Below are 21783 nucleotides of genomic sequence, written 5' to 3'. Positions count from 1 at the left end.
AGCAGCAGCTAGGTAGACAGTGGGGCACTGAGCAGCAGTAGCTAGGTAGACAGTGGGGCACTGAGCAGCAGCTAGGTAGACAGTGGGGCACTGAGCAGCAGTAGCTAGGTAGACAGTGGGGCACTGAGCAGCAGCTAGGTAGACAGTGGGGCACTGAGCAGCAGCTAGGTAGGCAGTGGGGCACTGAGCAGCAGCAGCTAGGTAGGCAGTGGGGCACTGAGCAGCAGCAGCTAGGTAGACAGTGGGGCACTGAGCAGCAGCTAGGTAGACAGTGGGGCACTGAGCAGCAGCAGCTAGGTAGACAGTGGGGCACTGAGCAGCAGTAGCTAGGTAGACAGTGGGGCACTGAGCAGCAGCTAGGTAGACAGTGGGGCACTGAGCAGCAGCTAGGTAGGCAGTGGGGCACTGAGCAGCAGCAGCTAGGTAGACAGTGGGGCACTGAGCAGCAGCTAGGTAGACAGTGGGGCACTGAGCAGCAGCTAGGTAGACAGTGGGGCACTGAGCAGCAGCTAGGTAGACAGTGGGGCACTGAGCAGCAGCTAGGTAGACAGTGGGGCACTGAGCAGCAGTAGCTAGGTAGACAGTGGGGCACTGAGCAGCAGCTAGGTAGACAGTGGGGCACTGAGCAGCAGTAGCTAGGTAGACAGTGGGGCACTGAGCAGCAGCTAGGTAGACAGTGGGGCACTGAGCAGCAGTAGCTAGGTAGACAGTGGGGCACTGAGCAGCAGCTAGGTAGACAGTGGGGCACTGAGCAGCAGTAGCTAGGTAGACAGTGGGGCACTGAGCAGCAGTAGCTAGGTAGACAGTGGGGCACTGAGCAGCAGTAGCTAGGTAGACAGTGGGGCACTGAGCAGCAGCTAGGTAGACAGTGGGGCACTGAGCAGCAGCAGCTAGGTAGACAGTGGGGCACTGAGCAGCAGCAGCTAGGTAGACAGTGGGGCACTGAGCAGCAGCAGCTAGGTAGACAGTGGGGCACTGAGCAGCAGCTAGGTAGACAGTGGGGCACTGAGCAGCAGCAGCTAGGTAGACAGTGGGGCACTGAGCAGCAGCAGCTAGGTAGACAGTGGGGCACTGAGCAGCAGCTAGGTAGACAGTGGGGCACTGAGCAGCAGTAGCTAGGTAGACAGTGGGGCACTGAGCAGCAGTAGCTAGGTAGACAGTGGGGCACTGAGCAGCAGCTAGGTAGACAGTGGGGCACTGAGCAGCAGTAGCTAGGTAGACAGTGGGGCACTGAGCAGCAGTAGCTAGGTAGACAGTGGGGCACTGAGCAGCAGTAGCTAGGTAGACAGTGGGGCACTGAGCAGCAGTAGCTAGGTAGACAGTGGGGCACTGAGCAGCAGTAGCTAGGTAGACAGTGGGGCACTGAGCAGCAGTAGCTAGGTAGACAGTGGGGCACTGAGCAGCAGTAGCTAGGTAGACAGTGGGGCACTGAGCAGCAGTAGCTAGGTAGACAGTGGGGCACTGAGCAGCAGTAGCTAGGTAGACAGTGGGGCACTGAGCAGCAGCTAGGTAGACAGTGGGGCACTGAGCAGCAGCAGCTAGGTAGACAGTGGGGCACTGAGCAGCAGCTAGGTAGACAGTGGGGCACTGAGCAGCAGTAGCTAGGTAGACAGTGGGGCACTGAGCAGCAGTAGCTAGGTAGACAGTGGGGCACTGAGCAGCAGTAGCTAGGTAGACAGTGGGGCACTGAGCAGCAGCAGCTAGGTAGACAGTGGGGCACTGAGCAGCAGCAGCTAGGTAGACAGTGGGGCACTGAGCAGCAGCTGCTAGGTAGACAGTGGGGCACTGAGCAGCAGCTAGGGAGACAGTGGGGCACTGAGCAGCAGCAGCTAGGTAGACAGTGGGGCACTGAGCAGCAGCTAGGTAGACAGTGGGGCACTGAGCAGCAGGTAGGTAGACAGTGGGGCACTGAGCAGCAGGTAGGGAGACAGTGGGGCACTGAGCAGCAGTAGCTAGGTAGACAGTGGGGCACTGAGCAGCAGGTAGGTAGGTAAAAGTAATCCTGCACATATGCAGAAATCTCTTTAGCCACGGCAAATCGAGTTTCCAGAAAGTCCGGAACCTCAGCCACTCTGAATAAAGTTTCCAAATATATTTCTGATGTTTTCTCTTGTAAATAATAATAATCCTGTTTTATTTTTATTTTTTTTAAATATTTCAGATATAGGACAGACTGAGCAGCAGCTAGGTAGACAGTGGGGCACTGAGCAGCAGTAGCTAGGTAGACAGTGGGGCACTGAGCAGCAGCAGCTAGGTAGACAGTTGGGCACTGAGCAGCAGCTAGGTAGACAGTGGGGCACTGAGCAGCAGCTAGGTAGACAGTGGGGCACTGAGCAGCAGCTAGGTAGACAGTGGGGCACTGAGCAGCAGCTAGGTAGACAGTGGGGCACTGAGCAGCAGCAGCTAGGTAGACAGTGGGGCACTGAGCAGCAGCTAGGTAGACAGTGGGGCACTGAGCAGCAGCAGCTAGGTAGACAGTGGGGCACTGAGCAGCAGCTAGGTAGACAGTGGGGCACTGAGCAGCAGCAGCTAGGTAGACAGTGGGGCACTGAGCAGCAGCTAGGTAGACAGTGGGGCACTGAGCAGCAGCAGCTAGGTAGACAGTGGGGCACTGAGCAGCAGCAGCTAGGTAGACAGTGGGGCACTGAGCAGCAGCTAGGTAGACAGTGGGGCACTGAGCAGCAGCTAGGTAGACAGTGGGGCACTGAGCAGCAGCTAGGTAGACAGTGGGGCACTGAGCAGCAGCTAGGTAGACAGTGGGGCACTGAGCAGCAGCTAGGTAGACAGTGGGGCACTGAGCAGCAGCTAGGTAGACAGTGGGGCACTGAGCAGCAGCTAGGTAGACAGTGGGGCACTGAGCAGCAGCAGCTAGGTAGACAGTGGGGCACTGAGCAGCAGTAGCTAGGTAGACAGTGGGGCACTGAGCAGCAGTAGCTAGGTAGACAGTGGGGCACTGAGCAGCAGTAGCTAGGTAGACAGTGGGGCACTGAGCAGCAGTAGCTAGGTAGACAGTGGGGCACTGAGCAGCAGTAGCTAGGTAGACAGTGGGGCACTGAGCAGCAGCTAGGTAGACAGTGGGGCACTGAGCAGCAGCAGCTAGGTAGACAGTGGGGCACTGAGCAGCAGCAGCTAGGTAGACAGTGGGGCACTGAGCAGCAGTAGCTAGGTAGACAGTGGGGCACTGAGCAGCAGCTAGGTAGACAGTGGGGCACTGAGCAGCAGCAGCTAGGTAGACAGTGGGGCACTGAGCAGCAGCAGCTAGGTAGACAGTGGGGCACTGAGCAGCAGCAGCTAGGTAGACAGTGGGGCACTGAGCAGCTGCTAGGTAGACAGTGGGGCACTGAGCAGCAGCTGCTAGGTAGACAGTGGGGCACTGAGCAGCAGCTAGGGAGACAGTGGGGCACTGAGCAGCAGCTAGGGAGACAGTGGGGCACTGAGCAGCAGCTAGGTAGACAGTGGGGCACTGAGCAGCAGGTAGGTAGACAGTGGGGCACTGAGCAGCAGGTAGGTAGACAGTGGGGCACTGAGCAGCAGTAGCTAGGTAGACAGTGGGGCACTGAGCAGCAGCTAGGTAGACAGTGGGGCACTGAGCAGCAGGTAGGTAGACAGTGGGGCACTGAGCAGCAGCTAGGTAGACAGTGGGGCACTGAGCAGCAGCTAGGTAGACAGTGGGGCACTGAGCAGCAGCTAGGTAGACAGTGGGGCACTGAGCAGCAGGTAGGTAGGTAAAAGTAATCCTGCACATATGCAGAAATCTCTTTAGCCACGGCAAATCGAGTTTCCAGAAAGTCCGGAACCTCAGCCACTCTGAATAAAGTTTCCAAATATATTTCTGATGTTTTCTCTTGCTCTCTCTCCTTTCCTCGAACACAGGTACAGTGCCTTGCAAAAGTATTCATCCCCCTTGGTGTTTTTCCTATTGTTGCATTATAACCTGTAATTTAAATTGGTTTGTATTTTGTATTTCATATAATGGACATACACAAATAGTCCAAATTGGTGAAGTGAAATGAAAAATAATTACTTATTTAAAGAAACAAATAAAAAATTCTAAAAAGTGGTGCGTGCATATGTATTCACCCCCTTTGCTATGAAGCCCCTAAATAACATCTGGTGCAACCAATTACCTTCAGAAGTCACATTATTAGTTAAATAAAGTCCACCTGTGTGTAATCTAAGTGTCACATGATCTGTCACATGATCTCAGTATACATATACGCCTGTTCTGAAAGGCCCCATAGTCTGCAACACCACCAAGCAAGCGGCACCATGAAGACCAAGGAGCTCTCCAAACAGGTCAGGGACAAAGTTGTGGAGAAGTACAGATCAGGATTGGATTATAAAAAAAATATCAGAAACTTTGAACATCCCGCGGAGCACCAGTTTAAATCCATTATTAAATTTTTTTAAGAATATGGCACCACAATATCCTGTGTGAATTTAATCCACCTGGCCTTGCTGCTATTCCAGTTTCAACTGTTCTGCCTGCGCTTATGGAACCGCCACCTGTCCCAGACCTGCTGTTTTCAACTCTTAATGATCGGCCAACTGAAAATTATTCCTGATTTATTATTTGACCATGCTTGTCACTTATGAACATTTTTCAACATCTTGGCCATGTTCTGTTATAATCTCCACCCGGCACAGACAGAAGAGGACGGGCCACCCCTCATAGCCTGGTTCCTCTCTAGGTTTCTTCCTAGGTTTTGGCCTTTCTAGGGAGTTTTTCCTAGCCACCGTGCTTCTACACCTGCATTTCTTGCTGTTTGGGGTTTTAGGCTGGGTTTCTGTACAGCACTTTGAGATATTAGCTGATGTACGAAGGGCTATATAAAATAAACTTGATTGACAACAAACCACCAAATCTCACAGACCAGGCAAGGAGGACATTAATCAGAGCGGCAACGAAGAGACCAAAGATAACCCTAAAGGAGCTGCAAAATAGAAAAAATGCCAAGGGGGGTGAATACTTTCGCAAGCCACTGCATGAGCTCTAACTCCGGTCCTCCAGTATCTCCACCAGTACATATTTTTTGTTATGGCCCCGGACAAGCACACCTTATTCTTCTTGTCAGCGAATCTTCAAGCTCTTGACAAGTCGAGTCATGTGTTTTTGTCCAGGGTTACAACAAAAGGTGTGCTGTTAGGGGGTACTTGAGGACCAGAGTTGGGAAACAGTAGGCTAACTGATGTAGTATGTTTCCCCTCCTTCTAGGAACCTGCTCCCAATCAGTCACGTGTGTACAGAGGAGGGAGAGAAGCCTATGGTACTACTGCCCTATATGAACTGGGGTAACCTCAAACTGTTCCTGAGACAGTGCAAGCTGGCCGAGGCCAACAACCCACAGGTGAGCTCCCAACCCTGGCTCCGGCCTACTGTCATCCTACCATTATCCCAACCCTGGCTCCGGCCTACTGTCATCCTACCATTATCCCAACCCTGGCTCCGGCCTACTGTCATCCTACCATTATCCCAACCCTGGCTCCGGCCTACTGTCATCCTACCATTATCCCAACCCTGGCTCCGGCCTACTATCATCCTACCATTATCCCAACCCTGGCTCCGGCCTACTATCATCCTACCATTATCCCAACCCTGGCTCCGGCCTACTGTCATCCTACCATTATCCCAGCCCTGGCTCCGGCCTACTGTCATCCTACCATTATCCTAACCCTGGCTCCGGCCTACTGTCATCCTACCATTATCCCAACCCTGTCTCCGGCCTACTGTCATCCTACCATTATCCTAACCCTGTCTCCGGCCTACTGTCATCCTACCATTATCCTAACCCTGGCTCCTGCCTACTGTCATCCTACCATTATCCCAACCCTGGCTCTGGCCTACTGTCATCCTACCATTATCCTAACCCTGTCTCCGGCCTACTGTCATCCTACCATTATCCTAACCCTGGCTCCGGCCTACTGTCATCCTACCATTATCCCAACCCTGTCTCCGGCCTACTGTCATCCTACCATTATCCTAACCCTGTCTCCGGCCTACTGTCATCCTACCATTATCCTAACCCTGGCTCCTGCCTACTGTCATCCTACCATTATCCCAACCCTGGCTCTGGCCTACTGTCATCCTACCATTATCCTAACCCTGGCTCCAGCCTACTGTCATCCTACCATTATCCTAACCCTGTCTCCGGCCTACTGTCATCCTACCATTATCCTAACCCTGTCTCCGGCCTACTGTCATCCTACCATTATCCTAACCCTGGCTCCGGCCTACTGTCATCCTACCATTATCCCAACCCTGGCTCCTGCCTACTGTCATCCTACCATTATCCCAACCCTGGCTCTGGCCTACTGTCATCCTACCATTATCCCAACCCTCTCTCCAGCCTACTGTCATCCTACCATTATCCCAACCCTCTCTCCAGCCTACTGTCATCCTACCATTATCCTAACCCTGTCTCCAGCCTACTGTCATCCTACCATTTTCCCAACCCTCTCCCCAGCCTACTGTCATCCTACCCATTATCCCAACCCTGGCTCTAGTCTACTGTCGTCCTACCGTTTTATGGCTATCCTACCGTTATCCTACCATTAGCCCAACCCTCTCTCTAGTCTACTGTCGTCCTACCGTTATATGGCTATCCTACCATTATTTTATGATACGTTTGTTGGTCATACAAGGTCCAACTGAAATGTGACTTCCGCTTTTAACTCAACCCCTCCGAAAGAAACACCTGTTTTGAAGAGGTTCCCCCCGGGAGCTGTCGTTGTGGGGAGTTAAGTGCCTTAAGGGCACAACGGCAGCCAATGGCATCTAGAATCTGATACCAGCAACTCTCAGCTCGCCAGTTTACTTCACGCCACTCACTCCAAACGTCCAAATGTTGTTTTTAGGAGGCTAAAACCACGATTTGGTCCAACGGGTAAAGAGAACATCATGTGATGAAAGTGTCAGTGCATGTAGCCTATAACTGCAATGTATTTGTAGGAGATTAAATGTACTGTTAGATTTAATACATGGCTACTAGCAGTGGGTATTATGTTAAGTGATCGAGCTCATGTGTTTTTAGTTAGCACGCAGGTGGTGAATTGGCTCCAAATAAATTACAATGTATTCGGGAAAGTATTCAGACCCCTTCCCTTTTTCCATATTTTGTTACGTTACAGCCTTATTCTAAAATGGATAAAATTGTTTTTTTCCCCCCTCATCAATCTACACACACTACCCCATAATGACAAAGCAAAACCAGGTTTTTTTAATAGATTTTTGCAAATGTGGCTGGGCCTCTCAAGGATATTCAGAGACTTGTCCCGAAGCCACTCCTGCATTGTCTTGGCTGTGTGCTTAAGGTCGTTGTCCTGTTGGAAGGTGAACCTTCGCCCCAGTCTGAGGTCCTGAGTGCTCTGGAGCAGGTTTTCAGCAAGGATCTCTTTGTACTTTGCTCCGTTCATCTTTCCCTCGATCCTGACTAGTCTCCCAGTCCCTGCCGCTGAAAAACATCCCCACAGCATGATGCTGCCACCACCATGCTTCACAGTAGGGATGGTGCCAGGGTTCCTCCAGATGTGACGCTTGGCATTCAGTCCAAAGAGTTCAATCTTGGTTTCATCAGACCAGAGAATCTTTAGGTGTCTTTTTGCAAACTCCAAGCGGGCTGTCATGTGCCCTTTACTGAGGAGTGGCTTTCCTTCTTGTCACTCTACCGTAAAGGCCTGATTGGTGGAGTCTGCGGAGATGGTTGTTCTTCTGGAAGGTTCTTCCATCTCCACAGAGGAACTCTGTAGCTCTGTCAGTGACCAAGGCCCTTCTCCCCCGATTGCTCAGTTTGGCTGGGCAGCCAGCTCCAGGAAGAGTCTTGGTGGTTCCAAACTACTTTCCTTTAAGAATGATGGAGGCCACTGTGTTATTGGGGACCTTCAAGGCTGTTTTATATAGACTTGTATTTATTTTATTTAACTTGGCAAGTCAGTTGAGAACAAATTCTTATTTCCCCTGACTCGGACGACGCTGGGCCAATTGTGCGCCGACCTATGGGACTCCCGATCACGGCTGGTTGTGATACAGCCCGGGTCTGTCGTGATGGGATCGAACCCGGGTCTGTCGTGATGCTTCTTGCACTGCAACGCAGTGCCTTAGACCACTGCGCCACTTGGTCCCCCATAAACAGGTGTGTGCCTTTTTCTAAATCATGTCCAATCAATTTGAATTCACCACAGTTGGACAACTTGTAGAAGCATCTCAAGAATGATCAATGGAAACAGGATGCACCTGAGATCAATTACGAGTCTCATAGGAACAGGTCTGAATACTTATGAAAGTAATGTATTGAAGTTTTTTTATATATATATATATATATATATATATATATATATATTTGCAAAAAATTCTAAACATATGTTTTCGCTTTGTTATTATGGGGTATTGTGTGTAGTTTGATGAGGAAAATAATTAATTTAATCTATTTTAGAATAAGGCTGTAATGTAACAATGTGGAGAAAGTCAAGGGGTCTGAATACTTTCAGAATTCACTGTAGACTATGATATTAGTCCACATTAAAATGTAGGCAATTTTTTTTTTAAATTGTTTTATTTTTTAATTGTACTTTTTATTTAACTAGGCAAGTCCGTTAAGAACAAATTCGTACTTTCAATGGCGGCGTTGGAACAGGCTGTTGTTATTGTTCAGGGGCAGAACAATCTTGTCAGCTCAGGCATTCGGTCTCGCAACCTTTCGGGTTACTAATCCAGCGCTCAAACCACTAGGCTACCTGCCGCCCCAAATGAATCTCTATTTAACGATGGAACATTCCGGAGCCCTCGTTTTAACAGTAAAATAGAACAATAGCCTATTGTCTACCCATGTAAGAATCACTGGATTAGGTTGCATATAAATATCTCTTGAATCATACATTTCTGCTGAGATGAAATAATGTATTTATTGAATACCATCTCAGGAGTCTATTACACGTCTTTAATAAATCACTGTGAATGACTTTTAGAAATTATTGCGTGACGACGGCAATTTTTTTTGCGGGGATGCGACCAAATCATGGCCTGGTGCCACCGGGGGAGATGGAAGTCTGGAGCCATGATGTTTAATTGATTGTATGCTGCTAGTGCAACCCACCGTTCAGACATTACCTTCCTTCCTTTAGCATTTCACCTGTCCCCCCCACCACCCCTCTAACTCTGTAATAGTGTTAACACAGAACAATAGTGTTTTATAGCAATAGGCACTTATATACCAGTTTGACAACATCAGATACCCAGACCTGTAAAATGTCTCTCAGGGTTTTTTTAATGCAGTGTGTATTAAAGGGATACTTCAAGATTTTTGTCAATAAAGCCCTGTTGTCTACTTCCCCCGAATTACCATAAACTCGTGAAATAAGTTATTTTCATAAGCCAATGCTAACTAGCACTAGCGCAATGACTGGAAGTCTATGGCAACAGCTCAGTGTGCTAACGCTAATTAGCAACTTCCTTCAAACGGCATGCAGAGACATTTTTTTAAAATGGTATCCACGAGTTCTTCTGATTCTGAGGAAATTACATTTTTTGCCCGAATTGCTAAGCTTCCCCTTTAATCTGTGGCTCAGGGCAGAGACTGTGTTTCCCATGAATAGACAATCACCTCATTGTGCTGGGTAACCCCAGGGGTCGTTTGATCCACTTGGCGTAGGCGTTCTCTAAGATGCCTGTAACGTAAATCCAACCGATCAATCAGCCTTGAACCGAGACTCTCGAAACACACACACACACACTCCACTTTTTTTTTTAATAAGAAGGAGAAGCCTTGTTGAAGGTGCAGCAGAAAAAACCCTACCGACTATCACAAGACGAAGCTTGCTGCTCAATAGCTGTAAAGAGAACTTCCTTTGTATGTTTGGCAAAACACACCGCTGCCACTTTGATTCCCATCCATCCTCTCAAAATATATAGGGGCCTAACAAAGACATACTTATAACGGGTTTGTTCTGTTGCTGTCTTAATAAACAGGTAGACATAAATCATCGGTGTAATGTTAGAGGGAGACTGAGGCTGTGTCTCAAATGGCACCCTATTCCCTATATAGTGCACTACTTTAGACCAGAACACTATGGCACCCTATTTCCTATATAGTGCACTACTATAGACCAGAACACTATGGAACCCTATTATAGACCAGAACACTATTCCCTATATAGTGCACTGCTTTAGGCCAGAACACTATGGCACCCTATTCCCTATATAGTGCACTGCTTTAGACCAGAACACTATGGCACCCTATTCCCTATATAGTGCACTGCTTTAGACCAGAACACTATGGGGAATTAGGTTGCCATTTGGGAGGCAACCTACAGTGTCTGGAAGGCACGGAGGGAGCATAGCATTATGCCAGTCTGTAGCGTTATGCCAGTCTGTAGCGTTATGCCAGTCTGTAGCGTTATGCCAGTCTGTAGCGTTATGCCAGTCTGTAGCGTTATGCCAGTCTGTAGCGTTATGCCAGTCTGTGGCGGTATGCCAGTCTGTGGCGGTATGCCAGTCTGTAGCGGTATGCCAGTCTGTAGCGGTATGCCTAGCCAATCTGTAGCGGTATGCCTAGCCAATCTGTAGCGGTATGCCTAGCCAGTCTGTAGCGGTATGCCTAGCCAGTCTGTAGCGGTATACCTAGCCAGTCTGTAGCGGTATGCCTAGCCAGTCTGTAGCGGTATACCTAGCCAGTCTGTAGCGGTATACCTAGCCAGTCTGTAGCGGTATGCCTAGCCAGTCTGTAGCGGTATGCCTAGCCAGTCTGTAGCGGTATGCCTAGCCAGTCTGTAGCGGTATGCCTAGCCAGTCTGTAGCGGTATGCCTAGCCAGTCTGTAGCGGTATGCCTAGCCAGTCTGTAGCGGTATGCCTAGCCAGTCTGTAGCGGAATGCCTAGCCAGTCTGTAGCGGTATTCCTGGCCAGTCTGTAGCGTTATTCCTGGCCAGTCTGAAGCGTTATGCCATGCCAGTCTGAAGCATTATGCCATGCCAGTCTGTAGCGTTATGCCATGCCAGTCTGAAGCGTTATGCCATGCCAGTCTGAAGCATTATGCCGGTCTGTAGCGTTATGCTGGTCTGTAGCGTTATGCCAGTCTGAAGCGTTATGCCAGTCTGAAGCAAGGCAGTTAACCCACTGTTCCTCTGAGCAAGGCAGTTAACCCACTGTTCCCCTGAGCAAGGCAGTTAACCCACTGTTCCCCTGGACAAGGCAGTTAACCCACTGTTCCCCTGGACAAGGCAGTTAACCCACTGTTCCCCTGAGCAAGGCAGTTAACCCACTGTTCCCCTGAGCAAGGCAGTTAACCCACTGTTCCCCTGAGCAAGGCAGTTAACCCACTGTTCCCCGTGCGCCAACGATGTGGATTAAGGCAACCCCCCCCCTCCCCCCCACACCTCTCTGATTCAGAGGGAAGACAAATGCAGAAGACAAATGCGTTCACTTGTACAACTGACTAGGTATCCCCCTTTCTTTCCTTCCTTCTCTGAGTAAAATGTTTTTGGTCTTTCGGTTTTTTGGTCTCTCAATGCACGAGGTGTCACTACAAACCCTGGGTTCAATTCCAGGCTGTATCACAACCGGATGTGATTGGCAGTCCCAATATTAAACTGACACTGGCAGGAGGCCGAGTATGTCATTAGTCATTTAAACACCTTACTCTGTTAATCTTAATCGGTGAAAGGTCAAAATCGAAGTCCAACCATACGCTGATTTAAAACACCAGATTTTTTTCTGAGTTAAATTTCAAATTAGGGCTTAAATCGGTTTTCCAGCGGTGTATCGAGCCGAGTGAGCCTCCCTCTTTTTTTTTAGCGTGAGTGACGTGAGTTCGGAACATCTTAACATGTGCGTCTTAGAAGCCGTTTTAACATACAAACTGTCTTTGTCCGCTGTGGTAGAGCGTTTATTTTGAGGGCCATCGGGTAAGCGTATTTCAGATGTGTTCGTGCAAACAGGATTATTCAAGGAAATCGTTCTTCTTGCAAATAAGCATGTAGACGTTTTAATGGAACTATTGAAATTCATCTGACTATCCACAGTAATCGTATTATTGATTATTAGTAACCATTCGGAAAGTATTCAAACTCATTGATTTTTTTTCTTCCCGCATTTTGTTACGTCACAGCCTTGTTCTAAAATGGATTGATTAATTTAATCTACACACAATAAGCCATAATGAGGAAGCGAAAACAGTTATTTTGTGGCCTGCTGGAGGTAATTTTGCAGGGCGCTGGCAGTGCACCTCCTTGCACAAAGGCGGAGGTAGCGGTCCTGCTGCTGGGTTGTTGCCCTCCTACGGCCTCCTCCACGTCTCCTGATGTACTGGCCTGTCTCCTGGTAGCGCCTCCATGCTCTGGAGACTACGCTGACAGACACAGCAAACCTTCTTGCCACAGCTCGCATTGATGTGCCATCCTGGATTAACTGCACTACCTGAGCCACTTGTGTGGGTTGTAGACTCCGTCTCATGCTACCACTAGAGTGAGGGCACCGCCAGTATTCAAAAGTGACCAAAACATCAGCCAGGAAGCATAGGAACGAGAAGTAGTCTGTGGTCACCACCTGCAGAATCACTCCTGTTTTGGGGGGTGTCTTGCTAATTGCATATCATTTCCACCTTTTGTCTATTCCATTTGCACAACAGCATGTGAAATGTATTGTCAATCAGTGTTGCTTCCTAAATGGACAGTTTGATTTCACAAACGTGTGATTGACTTGGAGTTACATTGTGTTGTTTAAGTGTTCCCTTTATTTTTTTGAGCAGTGTATATATATATATATATATATATATATATGGCTTTTGTGTGTGTAGAGAGAGAGGTTCCTTATTGCTATTATAAGCTGGTTACCAATGTAATTAGAGCAGTAAAAAACAAATATTTTGTTATACCCGTGGTATACGGTCTGATAACGGCTGTCAGCCAATCAGCATTCAGGGCTGGAACAACCCCGTTTATAATGTGGTGTGTGTTTAATCACGTTACGATGTTGCAAGGCCCTGCTGTCTTATTCTCTAACACAAAGGGTCCAATTTAATATGAGTTGAGTCATGCTGACAGATCAGAACATTAAACAGTTGTAAATCTCTTCCCTGTGTGTGTGTGTGTGTGTGTGTGTGTGTGTGTGTGTGTGTGTGTGTGTGTGTGTGTGTGTGTGTGTGTGTTTGACAGCTGGCAATCTCTGCTGTGTCCATCAGAGCCTGCCCCCTGGCCCACAATGCATCTCACCCCAGCAGTGTGTCTGACTCGGGCTGAGATATCATCCCAAATGGCGCCCTATTCCCTATGTAGTGCACTACTTTAGACCAGGTCCCTATGGAACCCTATTCCCTATGTAGTGCACTACTTTAGACCAGGTCCCTATGGAACACTATTCCCTATGTAGTGCACTACATTTGACCAGGGCCCTATGGAACACTATTCCCTATGTAGTGCACTACATTTGACCAGGGCCCTATGGAACCCTATTCCCTATGTAGTGCACTACATTTGACCAGGGCCCTATGGAACCCTATTCCCTATGTAGTGCACTACATTTGACCAGGGCCCTATGGAACCCTATTCCCTATGTAGTGCACTACTTTAGACCAGGGCCCTATGGAACCCTATTCCCTATGTAGTGCACTACTTTAGACCAGGGCCCTATGGAACCCTATTCCCTATGTAGTGCACTACTTTAGACCAGGGCCCTATGGAACCCTATTCCCTATGTAGTGCACTACTTTAGACCAGGGCCCTATGGAACCCTATTCCCTATGTAGTGCACTACTTTAGACCAGGGCCCTATGGAACCCTATTCCCTATGTAGTGCACTACTTTAGACCAGGGCCCTATGGAACCCTATTCCCTATGTAGTGCACTACTTTAGACCAGGGCCCTATGGAACCCTATTCCCTATGTAGTGCACTACTTTAGACCAGGGCCCTATGGGGAATAGGGTGCCATTTGGGACACAGAGGGTTATGTTAAAACCCTGATGGTGTACATCAGGTGCTCTCTTTCACTCTTCCGGGGAATCGGCTCACACAGCATGTCATCCGTCCTCTTCTCATTTTCTTTGGCTCACACAGCATGTCATCCGTCCGTCTTTCTCTGTTTGGCTCACACAGCATGTCATCCGTCCTCTTCTCCCTCTCTCTCGTCGGCTCACACAGCATGTCATCCGTCCTCTTCTCCCTCTCTCTCGTCGGCTCACACAGCATGTCATCCATCCGTCTTTCTCTCGTCGGCTCACACAGCATGTCATCCATCTTCTCCCTCTCTCTTGTCGGCTCACACAGCATGTCATCCGTCCTCTTCTCACTTTCTTTGGGTCACACAGCATGTCATCCGTCCTCTTTCTCTCTCTTTGTGTCACACAGCATGTCATCCATCTTCTTCTCTCTCTCTTTGGGTCACACAGCATGTCATCCGTCCTCTTTCTCTCTCTCGTCGGCTCTCACAGCATGTCATCCATCGGCTAGTTGTCTGTCACCTTTCCATTTTAAACACAAGATGTTTATGTAAATACCGCTAGGCTATGCTACAGTGGTTAGCATCATGATATGCTGTTTATGTACATACCGCTAGGCTTAGCCACAGTGATTAGCATCATGATATGCTGTTTATGTACACACTGCTAGGCTAAGCCACAGTGATTAGCATCATGATATGCTGTTTATGTACATACCGCTAGGCTAAGCCACAGTGATTAGCATCATGATATGCTGTTTATGTACACACTGCTAGGCTTAGCCACAGTGATTAGCATCATGATATGCTGTTTATGTACACACTGCTAGGCTTAGCCACAGTGAATAGCATCATGATATGCTGTTTATGTACATACCGCTAGGCTAAGCTACAGTGATTAGCATCATGATATGCTGTTTATGTACATACCGCTAGGCTAAGCTACAGTGATTAGCATCATGATATGCTGTTTATGTACATACCGCTAGGCTAAGCTACAGTGATTAGCATCATGATATGCTGTTTATGTACATACCGCTAGGCTAAGCTACAGTGGTTAGCATCATGATATGCTGTTTATGTACATACCGCTAGGCTAAGGCACAGTGATTAGCATCATGATATGCTGTTTATGTACATACCGCTAGGCTAAGCCACAGTGATTAGCGTCATGATCTCAGCTCAAACGTCAAGCCCATCTGGGCTAATGGTAGGGAAGCAGACCTATGGTTCCTCGTGTCTCACTAGATTGTCTTCTACTTTCAGTGTGTCCCAAATGACTGCCTATTAGCTATGTAGTGCACTACCAGAGCCCTATGTTCCTTTTTGAGATGCAACTTCTGTGTTTCTCTATTATTCAGGGGTCCTTCAGGCCCTCTGTCCTGTCTGTAAAACGTAATAGCTACATTTACATTTAAGTCATTTAGCAGACGCTCTTATCCAGAGTGACTTACAAATTGGTGCATTCACCTTATGACATCGCTACAATACTAGTTTCCTAGTTGTTATACAGTCTTTATCTTGTGGAATCTGAAAAGTGCTTTACAAAGCCTCTCAGATATGTCCTACTACAGTGATGCAAGCCATTATAACTTTTTATCTCAGAGTGGTGAAATTGTAAATATCACCAACCAGGCTACTTCTATGAATATCCACTTTCTACCACACTCGCCCTGCCTCTCTCTCTCCTGCTCTCCCCCCCCCCCCCCCCCCTCACTCTGCCTCTCTCTCTCCTGCTCTCCCCCCCCCCTCACTCTCTCTCTCAGGCTCTCTTCCCCCCCTCCCTCACTCTCTCTCTCGGGCTCTCTTCCCCCCCTCCCTCACTCTCTTCCCCTCCCTCCCTCTCTCTCGTGCTCTCTTCCCCCCCCTCTCTCTCGTGCTCTCTCCCCCCCCCTCTCTCGTGCTCTCTCCCCCCCCCTCTCTCGTGCTCTCTTCCCCCCCCTCTCTCTCGTGCTCTCTCCCCCCCTCTCTCTCGTGCTCTCCCCCCCCCCCTCTCTCTCGTGCTCTCTTCTCCCCCCCCTCTCTCTCGTGCTCTCTTCTCTCTCGTGCTCTCTTCTCTCTCGTGCTCTCTTCTCTCTCGTGCTCTCTTCTCCCCCCCTCTCTCTCGTGCTCTCTTCTCCCCCCCCTCTCTCTCGTGCTCTCTTCTCTCTCGTGCTCTCTTCTCCCCCCCTCTCTCTCGTGCTCTCTTCTCTCTCGTGCTCTCTTCTCCCCCCCCTCTCTCTCGTGCTCTCTTCTCTCTCGTGCTCTCTTCCCCCCCCCCTCTCTCGTGCTCTCTCCCCCCCTCTCTCTCGTGCTCTCTTCCCCCCCCTCTCTCTCGTGCTCTCTTCCCCCCCTCCCTCCCTCTCTCGAGCTCTCTTTCTCCCCCCCTCTCTCTCTATCTTTCTCCCCCCCTCTCTCTCTATCTTTCTCCCCCCCTCTCTCTCTATCTTTCTCCCCCCCTCTCTCTCTCTATCTTTCTCCCCCCCTCACTCTCTCTATCTTTCTCCCCCCCTCACTCTTTCTCTTTCCCCCCCTCACTCTCTCTCTTTCTCCCCCCTCACTCTCTCTCTCCCCCCCCCCTCTCTCTCTCTCTCTCTCATGCTCTCTTTCACCCCCCTCACTCTCTCTCTCTCTCGTGCTCTCTTTCGCCCCCCTCACTCTCTCTCTCTCTCTCGTGCTCTCTGTCGCCCCCCTCACTCTCTCTCTCTCTCTCGTGCTCTCTGTCGCCCCCCTCACTCTCTCTCTCTCTCTCGTGCTCTCTTTCACCCCCCTCACTCTCTCTCTCTCTCTCTCTCTCGTGCTCTCTTTCTCCCCCACTCACTCTCTCTCTCTCGTGCTCTCTTTCTACCCCCCTCTCTCTCTCTCGTGCTCTCTTTCTCCCCCCCCTCTCTCTCTCGTGCTCTCTTTCTCCCCCCCTCTCTCTCTCTCTCTCTCGTGCTCTCTTTCTCCCCCCCTATCTCTCTCTCTCTCTCTCGTTCTCTCTTTCTCCCCCCCTATCTCTCTCTCGTGCTCTCTTTCTCCCCCCCTCACTCTCTCTCTCGTGCTCTCTTTCTCCCCCCCTCACTCTCTCTCTCGTGCTCTCTTTCTCCCCCCCTCACTCTCTCTCTCGTGCTCTCTTTCTCCCCCCCTCACTCTCTCTCTCGTGCTCTCTTTCTCCCCCCCTCACTCTCTCTCTCGTGCTCTCTTTCTCCCCCCCTCACTCTCTCTCTCGTGCTCTCTTTCTCCCCCCCTCACTCTCTCTCTCGTGCTCTCTTTCTCCCCCCCTCACTCTCTCTCTCGTGCTCTCTTTCTCCCCCCCTCACTCTCTCTCTCGTGCTCTCTTTCTCCCCCCCTCACTCTCTCTCTCGTGCTCTCTTTCTCCCCCCCTCACTCTCTCTCTCGTGCTCTCTTTCTCCTCCCCTCACTCTCTCTCTCGTGCTCTCTTTCTCCCCCCCTCACTCTCTCTCTCGTGCTCTCTTTCTCCCCCCCTCACTCTCTCTCTCGTGCTCTCTTTCTCCTCCCCTCACTCTCTCTCTCGTGCTCTCTTTCTCCTCCCCTCACTCTCTCTCTCGTGCTCTCTTTCTCCTCCCCTCACTCTCACTCTCTCTCGTGCTCTCCTTCTCCCCCCCTCACTCTCTCTCGTGCTCTCTTTCTCACCCCCTCACTCTCTCTCTCTCATGCTTAGTTTCTCTTCCTCCGTCTCTCCAGGCAGTCTCTCAGCAGGACTTGGTACACATGGCGATCCAGATCGCATGTGGGATGAGCTACCTGGCCAGGAGAGAGGTCATCCACAAAGACCTGTCCTCCAGGAACTGTGTGTGAGTATGTTATCACCCTGCTCAGCTCAACTGCTAATACTTTTGGGCAGTAATCCAGAGACAGGTGTTTCCTCCATCTCTTTAGGTATCAGACTCTAATTCCACTGATTTTCAAAACTTGATCCCCCAGAAAGTGGACAGCAACACTTATGCAGCTTCTCTATACAAAACGTTTTATTTTAAAAAGCCGCATTCGACAGGATTACCAACACAGACTGACGAGCTCAAATAGACAGAAGCCTTCTGTATGGCAGACCAATCTAAACTCATCTTTTCGGCATGTCCAGCCCACTCATTATCTCAACCAATCATGGCTAGTGGGAAGATTCCTGACTTTTTCTGTGGCTAAACCAACGAGGCTCGTAATTTTAACAATTGTATTCGTATTTACAGATGGCATACAAGTTTGTTATTAAGACACATGAAAGTTCACATGTCCTAGAAGGCATTTCTGCTAATAAAAATCCATGTTGATCAATCAAACAATCAATCAATCAAATGTATTTATAAAGCCCATTTAACATCAGCTGAAATCTCAAAGTGCTGTACAGAAACCCAGCCTAAAACCCCAAACAGCAAGCAATGCAGGTGTAGAAGCACGGTGGCTAGGAAAAACTCCCTAGAAAGGCCAAAACCTAGGAAGAAACCTAGAGAGGAACCAGGCTATGAGGGGTGGCCAGTCCTCTTCTGGCTGTGCCGGGTGGAGATTATAACAGAACATGGCCAACATGTTCAAATGTTCATAGATGACCAGCAGGGTCAAATAATAATAATCACAGTAGTTGTCGAGGGTGGAACAAGTCAGCACCTCAGGAGTAAATGTCAGTTGGCTTTTCATAGCCGATCATTAAGAGTATCTCTACCGCTCCTGCTGTCTCTAGAGAGTTGAAAACAGCAGGTCTGGGACAGGTAGCACGTCCGGTGGACAGGTCAGGGTTCCATAGCCGCAGGCAGAACAGTTGAAACTGGAGCAGCAGCACAGCCAGGTGGACTGGGGACAGCAAGGAGTCATCATGTCAGGTCGTCCTGAGGCATGGTCCTAGGGCTCAGGTCCTCCGAGAGAGAGAGAAAAAGAGAATTAGAGAGAGGATACTTAAATTCACACAGGACACCGGATAAGACAGGAGAAATACTCCAGATATTACAGACTGACCCTAGCCCCCCGACACAAACTACTGCAGCATAAATACTGGAGGCTGAGACAGGAGGGGTCAGGAGACACTGTGGCCCCATCCGATGATACCCCCGGACAGGGCCAAACAGGCAGGATATAACCCCACCCACTTTGCCAAAGCACAGGCCCCACACCACTAGAGGGATATCTTCAACCACCAACTTGAGACAAGGCCGAGTATAGCCCACAAAGATCTCCACCACGGCACAACCCAAGGGGTGGGGCGCCATCCCGGACAGGAAGATCATGTCAGTGACTCAACCCACTCAAGTGATGCACCCCTCCTAGGGACGGCATGAAAGAGCACCAGTAAGCCAGTGACTCAGCCCCTGTAATAGGGTTAGAGGCAGAGAATCCCAGTGGAGAGAGGGGAACCGGCCAGGCAGAGACAGCAAGGGCGGTTCGTTGCTCCAGAGCCTTTCCGTTCACCTTCACACTCCTGGGCCAGACTACACTCAATCATATGACCTACTGAAGAGATAAGTCTTCAGTAAAGACTTAAAGGTTGAGACCGAGTCTGCGTCTCTCACATGGATAGGCAGACCATTCCATAAAAATGGAGCTCTATAGGAGAAAGCTCTGCCTCCCGCTGTTTGCTTAGAAATTCTAGGGACAATAAGGAGGCCTGCATCTTGTGACCGTAACTTATCTTTTTAATACTCCCCCCCCCCCCCCCTCTGTGACCCTGTCCTCTCCTCGTCCCCTCCTCTGTGACCCTGTCCTCTCCTCGCCCCCTCCTCTGTGACCCTGTCCTCCCCCTCCTCTCCCTCTCTTCCGCTGACAGTATTGACGACAGTATGCAGGTGAAGATCTGTGACAACGCCCTGTCCAGAGACCTGTTCCCCATGGACTACCACTGTCTGGGAGACAACGAGAACAGACCGGTCCGCTGGATGGCCCTGGAGAGCCTGATCAACCATGACTTCTCTACTGCTAGTGATGTGGTGAGGACACACACACACACACGTTACACACACACACACACACGTTACACACACACACGTTACACACACACACACACACGTTACACACACACACGTTACACACACACACACACACGTTACACACACACACACACACGTTACACACACACACGTTACACACACACACGTTACACACACACACGTTACACACACACACACACACACGTTACACACACACACACGTTACACACACACACACACACGTTACACACACACGTTACACACACACACACACACACACACGTTACACACACACACACGTTACACACACACACACACACGTTACACACACACACGTTACACACACACACACACGTTACACACACATGATACACACACAGACACACGTTGCACAGACACACGTTACACACACACGCACACACGTTACACACACACACGTTACACACAGACACACGTTACACACACACACACACAGACACACGTTACACACACACACGTTACACACACACACGTTACACACACACGCACACACGTTACACACACACACACACACGTTATACACACACGTTGCACACGTTGCACACGCAGTTACACACTTTGCACACGCAGTTACACACGTTGCACACGCAGTTACACACGTTGCACACGCAGTTACACACGTTGCACACGCAGTTACACACGTTGCACACGCAGTTACACACTTTGCACACGCAGTTACACACGTTGCACACGCAGTTACACACGTTGCACACGCAGTTACACACTTTTCACACACGCGTTACGCACACATTACACAAACACATGACTCACACACACTTATACAGTTACACACACATGATACACACACAGACACACGTTACACACACACAGACACACGTTACACACGTTACACACAGACACACGTTACACACACACACAGACACACGTTACACACACACACCGACACACGCACACACAGTTACACATGTCACACACACACAGCTACACACACACGCGCACACATGTCACACACACGCGCACACATGCCACACACACACAGCTACACACACACGCGCACACATGTCACACACACGCGCACACATGCCACACACACACAGCTACACACACACGCGCACACATGTCACACACACGCGCACACATGTCACACACACACAGCTACACACACACGCGCACACATGTCACACACACGCGCAGCTGCGGTAGGAGGTGAGAGGAGACGCTGTTGACAGGCAGGAAGTCCTCCATGGAGCTCTCCTCTCCACCACCAGACAGACATGTCCTGATTTCCCTCATACCGGACCACTTCCTTCCTGATGAGGCTCTACTGCTCGCAGTCCTCACCCCTCCCTCCCTCCTCATCCTCTCCTCCCTCCTCTCTTTATATCCTCCACTCCCTTTCTTGATTTCCTCTAAACCTCTTTGGGTCATAGGTTACTACAGGCACGTTAATGTACCACACCCAGCCAGCCACACGCACACCCAGCCACACACACCCACCCAGCCAGCCACACGCACACCCACCCAGCCGCACGCACACCCACCCAGCCACACACCCACCCAGCCAGCCACACGCACACCCACCCAGCCGCACGCACCCAGCCACACACACACCCACCCAGCCAGCCGCACGCACACCCACCCAGCCGCACACCCAGCCAGCCAGCCACACACACGCACACCCAGCCGCGCGCACACCCAGCCAGCCACACACACACCCACCCAGCCAGCCACACGCACGCACACCCAGCCAGCCACACGCACGCACACCCAGCCAGCCACACACACACCCACCCAGCCAGCCGCACGCACACCCAGCCAGCCACACGCACACCCAGCCACACACACCTACCCAGGCAGCCGCACGCACACCCACACGCACACCCAGCCAGCCACACGCACACCCACACGCACACCCAGCCAGCCACACGCACACCCAGCCACACACACACACACACCCACCCAGCCAG

General features: G+C 50.2%; 1 protein-coding gene across 1 annotated transcript in view; it reads left to right on the top strand.

The window, feature by feature from the left end:
- The window catches only part of LOC129869469 (tyrosine-protein kinase RYK-like), a gene marked incomplete in the record, with an annotated part of 143829 nt that overhangs the window by 100021 nt on the left and 22025 nt on the right, over nt 1-21783 (top strand). The window contains 3 exon segments of the mRNA XM_055943921.1: nt 5216-5348; nt 17589-17698; nt 19657-19816. Coding sequence (XP_055799896.1) covers nt 5216-5348; nt 17589-17698; nt 19657-19816 — 403 coding nt within the window.

This window comes from Salvelinus fontinalis, chromosome 14 (genome assembly GCF_029448725.1).
Source record: "Salvelinus fontinalis isolate EN_2023a chromosome 14, ASM2944872v1, whole genome shotgun sequence".
In the NCBI taxonomy this organism is placed as follows: Eukaryota; Metazoa; Chordata; class Actinopteri; order Salmoniformes; family Salmonidae; genus Salvelinus; species Salvelinus fontinalis.
This window is presented reverse-complemented; position numbering and strand designations above follow the sequence as displayed.